General features: G+C 35.7%; 1 protein-coding gene and 1 long non-coding RNA gene across 6 annotated transcripts; both read right to left on the minus strand.

The window, feature by feature from the left end:
* Nucleotides 1-590: 590 nt before the first annotated feature.
* LOC110686772 lies at nt 591-1,735 on the minus strand. Its single transcript, XM_021863376.1, has 3 exons — nt 1,139-1,735; nt 736-1,051; nt 591-637 (listed from the first exon to the last, which is right to left on the minus strand). The coding sequence occupies exons 1-3, from the start codon at nt 1,733-1,735 to the stop codon at nt 591-593; spliced, it is 960 nt and encodes a 319-aa protein (XP_021719068.1).
* Nucleotides 1,736-3,346: 1,611 nt separating this feature from the next.
* LOC110686699 lies at nt 3,347-6,486 on the minus strand. 5 transcript variants are annotated; one of them, XR_002504284.1, is made up of 4 exons: nt 6,045-6,483; nt 5,883-5,951; nt 4,497-5,514; nt 3,347-3,685 (listed from the first exon to the last, which is right to left on the minus strand). It is a non-coding gene; the product is annotated as an uncharacterized LOC110686699 (long non-coding RNA). The 5 variants fall into 5 exon arrangements; XR_002504285.1 differs by having other exon boundaries at nt 4,497-4,677; nt 4,851-5,951; XR_002504282.1 differs by having other exon boundaries at nt 4,497-4,677; nt 4,797-5,951.
* Nucleotides 6,487-7,062: the final 576 nt, after the last annotated feature.

Genomic DNA, 7,062 nt, shown 5'->3' on the forward strand with positions numbered 1-7,062 from the left:
AGCCTGTTGGACTGTGTTAGATTATGTTTATGCCTGTTGTTACTCATTTGAGTTGTTGACCAAGGGAATGCATGATTGATGAATGATGAGCTATGGCAAGTAGCCTATACAATCCCATTTGGATGTTTCCTAGTAGATGGTTGCAAGTCAGTTCATGTGCATAATGTGTATGAGTCCCTAATAAAGGGTTATGTGTGTGTGTAAAAATTCCAAATGATGAAGGGACTCACTTTGAGTTGGATGTGTAGATTAGTTTTGCTCCAACAAGTTTCTTTTGAACTTGTTGAGGTAACATCCTACAACATTCCACTGAAATTAAAGTAAACTCCCTGATGGAATTCATTTTGAAGCCACTATTCCATATTCATCCATTACAAAACCAAAAGATACATGTTTAGAGTCCCTGTGCCTAATCATTCATTACATGACTGCCTTAAAATGAAGATGTTTATCTACGAAAATACACATAACCAAATCTTAATAAGTATTAACAAAAAACAAAAGCTTACTTAAGACAAAAACCTGTTAGAGTCCTTGTTTGGTTATGTGTGGAAGTCATGTTGGGATCTACTGCTGATCTTCAGTTGTAGCTAGTCTGCATCCACCTCCATTTGACTGTATTCTGCATTGATTTGATCTGTTGGAATAAAAAGTGTGTTGAGATGGTTAACTGCCTTTTGAATGAGTCCTCTTTCAACCTCCAACAACTCAGGTAGCAGACCTAGGTGGTCCAACCTTTTCTTGCCATATGAGGTGGATTAAAGTTATTGCCTCCTTCCTTCTCTAAAATCTTTTTCATCACTGATTGCAAAGTGATCCATGTGTACTTGTTCACTATTAGATTAAACCACTCATATGCTTCATATACTTTCTCAATTAGTTCATCTATTGTAGTGAGAAAGGACTGGTATTGCAAAGACTGAATGACCTTAAACAACCCAAGATCTAGGACATTAAGATCTGAAGATTGAACTGGTTGAAACACCATTTGGATGTTTCCATTAGCAATACATGCTGCAATGAATTCCTCATCCCTGGGAATTTGATGTGGCTTTGCATTATCCCATTAGATGAATATGTCTTTAGCAAGACTAGGATGCCATTGCCTGTGAATTGCTGGAATGATGTTGTCCATTACCATTTTCCTGATTTTTTCTTTGGTCACACTCTGAACTGCCTTTGTCTCAAGGACACCTACATCTCTGTTCTTGCTTTTCTTCTTAGCCCTTTGCTGGTAAGTAAATGGAAAAATACCATACTTACCATCATGCAACATATTTCCATTGATATCATATAGTGGCTTACCAATCATCCACATAAACATAGCTTTAATTTTGTATCTCTTGGACTGTTGAAATCTGTAGGGATTTTCTTCTTTTAGTAGGAGGTAGAACCTCCTTGTTTCAGGGTTCATATAGAACCATTTTTCATCTATGTGTATAACCTGTTGCATGTCCATGAAAGTTAGATCCCCAACTGGTGGAATAGGGTGAATATGCCCTAATGCCCACTTCAATCTAGCCAATTTGTGATTTGATGTGAGTGATGGATGGTTGGTGCTTGTATGTGTTCTTAATCTGCCCTTTTTCTTCAAGTTATGGAGGAATCCATGTGACACTTTCAGAGCAGCTGCATAACTCCTTTCTGTTGTCCTTTTGTATAATGGTACTGATTGCAACCACTCATCTCTCTTGTGGCTTAGGACCAATTTTCCCAAGTTTTTTGCTCCTGACATCAATGACATTCCCTTGTGCCATCTATTGCTTAACGTTCTTCAATAACATTAATGATGTGCTTATGTGAATGCCATATTTGACTGTCATTTGTGACAAAAACCCTCTTTTTAATTCTCCACCATGCATGTTTACAAGTATGTCATCAACCACTTGGCGTTTTTGATGCATAGTGAACAGCTTCTTGCTTGTCACATGTGGTACTGCTTCTTCTTCCCCTTCATTGTTGTCTGACTCATCATCATCCATCCTCTCATCATCATTGCTGTACTGTTCTGGTTATTCATTTAGTAGTTGTTCAATACCAAAAAATTCTTGATCGAAGAAATCTTCCATGTTTGTGGTGTCCTTTGTATTATTATTTTTTTTTTTTTTTTTTTTTTTTTTGCAGAATTGTAGGATGGTGATGAAGTTTTTTGGCTGCTGTTGTTTTTTGAAGCGGAACCCTAATGCTGCCCTTAATTTAGGACTAATTACATATTGGGCAATTAGTATTTTGACTAATTATGGATGTAATTAATGGGTTTCTTTTGAAAAAACTTTGGTCTGTATTTAATGCCCATGGTGGCTTAGTTTGTAATGAATGTGAACAATGAATGCTATTCAAACTTTTGGTGAAAATGTGAAATTTCAAAAGTTTCCCCCAAAAAATAAGAGGGAAAAGTACATTCCCTCTTTTTTGGCTCTGATTTCCAGCAAACAAAAAAAATGGGGACCACTCCTTTCCCTCCTTTTTCCAATTAATGAAACCCACTCAAACTTAATTACACTCCACTAAAAGTTTTGCCTAGGAGTTCTCAATTAAGGGATTTGTTGCAGATAATTGTGGGCGGAGGGAGTACAAAATGAACTCTGATTCAAATTCATCTAGTTCCTGGTTATTTGATTACATGGTGAATGATTATATAGAGTGGCATGAATCAATAACCCAAAGGCAAAAAGAAGAAGAATTGATCGAGGAAGCGATCAATACAGCTGTTGTTCCCCTTTTAACCTCTACTCACTGGGCCCTCTTCACTCCTAAACTTATGTACCAAATGTGGTATGTACCAAGAGATCGAGAATATGCTGATTACACAGTTATATAACGACTACGTACTTTAGTCCCCAACCATTGTACACAGACGATATGTTCCGTCGACAGTTTTATGCGTAAGAATGTGTTCACACGCATTCACTAGTAGAGAAATGGTCATTTGCGTCGCACTTTTAGAGTGTATTTGCGTCGTATCTAGGTGCGAAGCAAGTGTTCGCGACGCAAATGACTTTTAAGTCATTTGCGTCGCACATTGGTGCGACGCAAATAACTCTTATTTGCTTCCAAATAACTCTTATTTGCGTCGCACTTTTATAAAAGTGTGACGCAAATAAGTCTTATTTACTTCACACATTTATAAAAGTGCGACGCAAATGATTGTTATTTGCGTTAAATGGTGAAGCGAATTCTAGTTATTTGCATCGCTTTTTTACAATATTGTGACGCAAATGAATCTTGTTTGACAATTCAAAAAGCGAATTATTTGCGTTGCTTGTTTGTTTAATGATCAGCGATGCAAATGATATATAAACATATATATAATACAAAATAAAAAGTAAGAAGCAATAATAAAGAATTCAAATATAAATTTTGGTAGAGTTTCCTTTATAATTTGGCCTACCCATAAAATTGGGAATGACGGCATCATATCAAAAACCTATCCAATAAATTTACAACTCAATTACATTGACATTATAGTCATCATTCAACACAATCACCAACACCAACCCAAATTGTTGGTAAACAAAATACATACATTCATGTCAATCTTAACAAATAGAACAAGAGTCTAACAAGTAAATGGAGTTTTGTAAGTGTAGATCTAAAGTTCAACATTGCATACAAAATAGACTGCCCAAATATCTCGAACCTCGTTTATCTCCTCATTTGTGTACGGTGTAGATCTTGAAAAATCCTAATAGCACAACACAAACAAAAGATCAAAAGTTTAATCCAAGTGTAAGTACTTCAAATTGTATTTATTAAGTTAAAATGAAATATTTGACACCTCATACCGTAATAAGGTCCTCACTATTATGATGATATTGCATTATTTCGAGGGCACATAAGTTTCTTAGATCCAAAAACACTTCAAGTAGTTACAACCTAAATGAGATAGAACATTCAAGAACATTCCCAAACCGGGGACTATTCAGAACTTACTCCTAATGAGTAAGCCCTGAACGGGTATCTAAGCCAATGATGCAAACATTATTAAAATTTCAATCAATTATATCACAATTAGAAATCCACTACAATTTACAATCATTATTCCAACCACAAAAAGTAAGTTAAAACTACATAATAAAATGGTTAGAGTATATACCACAAGTGAAGACAATGTCGTATGTGTACTATCGCCTCAAACTAGACAAAATTAACAAGAACTCACTTGAATATATTTTTAGTTATATACTATTGTTAATGAATAACTTTATACCAGGAAAAATTAACAAGAGGGTATATAATATATCTATGAAAAACAGTGGTCAAATTCAATAATTATAACACCCAAACTTTTTGAACATCAATTGGAAATACCTCTTCACTAATTAAGAGGTAAGGCAACATACCTATCAAAAAAATATATATATCTATCAATCTCTCCAAATCACTTATCCCAAAAGCCAAAAGCATTGTGAATTCTATTTTAATTTCACTTGCTTGAATATATAGCAAATAAAACATGGACAAAGCATCCTATCAATGGCAGCATTAATAATTACCCCGAGTTTCTCGAGCAGATGATGTATGGTGGAATCCGCTAGCCGATGAAACTCGTCTTCCTGAAGCACAGAACTATTCACGGGGCGGATGGTCTGGGTAACCAAAACTTTCCTCCTCCAAATGGAAAGGCAATTGAGCAATCAACAGCTGCTTTTCTTGTTGATCAGGCTAGCAAGTATCCTGGACAAAGCATCAGGCACATATCACCCAAAAGTAAAAACTATACAAAGCTAAAAATAAAAAAATTAAGGTTGCTAGTGAATTTAGTCTAGAGATGAATTATCAGTCAGTTCAAGCACCTTGTGCTGACTTTTCAGTTCCTGACTGTCCAAAAAATCTGAAGTTGAACATACCAGCTATACCTTGTCCCTTTGCTAGCTTCTCAATTTCTACGAGTTTGTGCTTAAGTTGCTCCACTTCCTTATATAGAGCTTCGTTTTTGCTTATGTATCCAAATCTTTTCCTCATCTTTTTGCTCTATTGACAGTAAAATTGATTTTTAAGCTAATACATACTCGGCTTCAGGTCTATCGTCATGTGTCAATGGTTAAGGAAGTTTCCTTAATGCCTTTAAGCATTCAATCATGCAGATTTATCACAAACTATGACCAATAAAGAAAGAACCTAAACCATCCCTTTGTATCATATAATCAAGGCCAAGCAAACCAGTATAAGAAACGAATAAAGAGTCCCCCCCCTCTCCCCCCACTAAACAGAATCACATTATTCTCTGTTCTTCTTCGACACACCGCTTCGTAATTAGAATTTAAAGTTGTATGCCCATCATTCAGTATACTTCGTACTATGACAATGTATACGCTATTTGTGACTTACTCACATATATGTCGGATTTAGTTCTCTAATCAAACTATGACCAATAATTCATCAAAAAGTAAGTTCCTCCGACCCTCATGGCAACAGATAATTCAATTTACAAGGGGGAACTCTCTGAATTCCATTTCACACTACAGTTTTTGCTCAAGCACTATGAATGAATTGGGAGGCACAGTCCTAGCACTACATATCAAGTAAAACCTCAGTGTTAGCATGTAGCAATATCAAGCTAATGGATACAATAAGGTTAACAGAGAAAGCATAAGAAACAAAAACAATGAAATAATCGCAAACTTATAACTCAAATCAAACCGCCGGTGAATGGCAACAATGAAAAGGGTTTCAATTCAAACTAACCCAAATCAAAATTCTAAACCAGCAACTTCCTAATTCACTTAAAATTCAAAAACAATACCCAATTCAATTCTCCCCAATCCCAGACTAATTAACTAGATTTGGCCCCAAAAAAACCTAAATTCTGAAGCAAATTGAACAAAACAAAAATAACAATCAATTAAAAACGGAAAAAAAAAACCAAGAAAAAAGAATACCTCAAAATAAACCTTCATATTTGCTCGTTTATGCTCTAAATTAGGGTTCAAATTAAACCTTCGAATTTGCTGCATAAATTTACATACATTAACCAACAAAATCAATACATGTTGCTCGAAAATTAGGGTTCGAATTCGCTGCACTAGTTTAGGGTTCGTTACCTGTGCGTTTGTTGCTCGAATTTGTTGCTCGAAAATTCGTCTTATGCTGCTGCTGGGAACGAATAAGGAGGTAGCTTAATTACCTTCGAATTTTTGCTCGAATTCAGTTGCTGGGAACGAATTGTTGCTGGGAAAGAATTGTTGCTGAGAAGAACGAATGAAGAAAAGTTTTGGGAACGAATGAAGAAAAGTTTTGGGGAACGTTGATGATAAATTCTAGCGAAAAGAAGAAAAGTTAGAAAGGTTTTTTATTTTTTTTCAGTTTTGGAATAGTTATTTGCGTCTCACTTTTAGTAACAAGTGACGCGCAAATAATTCACAAAATCATTTGCGTCACTTGTTACTAAAAGAGAGATGCAAATGACTTAATTATTTGCGTCGCTTATTTATTAAAAAGCGACGCAAATAACCAATATCAGTGTTCTGCGTCACACTTTTAATAAATAAGCGACGCAAATAACGTAAACTGAACTTAAATTATATCATTTGCTTCGTTTGTTTCTACAAGCGACGCAAATAAGGCGCGCAAATGAGCATTTCTCTACTAGTGATTGTTAACAAGGGCAGATCCAGAAACTTTTTATAGACCGGGCCAAAGTTATAAAGCATTTCAACCAATAAAGCCATAAAAGGATATGAGTTTAAGAAGCCCACACGAAGAAAAAAAAAAGTGCAAACAAGGGGAATTGAACCCTTAACCTTCCAAATCTATGCAACAAGTAACTAACCAACTAAACCTACTATAAAACTTGTGTATTAGTACAAGGTTTTTTTTATTTATATAATATCAAAATCTGGGCATGGGGGGGGGGGGGGCAAGGCCCGGGTAGGCCCCCCCGGATCCGCCTATGATTGTTAATAAACTAAGGGAAAGTAATGTTTACTTTCAACAAAGGCTGGATGGTGCATCCCCGCTTCAAAAATGCACTGCACCAATTCGGATGTTAACATACGGTACATCAGTCGATGCAATTGACGAATATCTTAAAATCGCGTCAAGTACCGCAAGGGAATATCT

Source organism: Chenopodium quinoa, unplaced genomic scaffold, assembly GCF_001683475.1.
Source record: "Chenopodium quinoa cultivar QQ74 unplaced genomic scaffold, ASM168347v1, whole genome shotgun sequence".
NCBI lineage: Eukaryota > Viridiplantae > Streptophyta > Magnoliopsida > Caryophyllales > Amaranthaceae > Chenopodium > Chenopodium quinoa.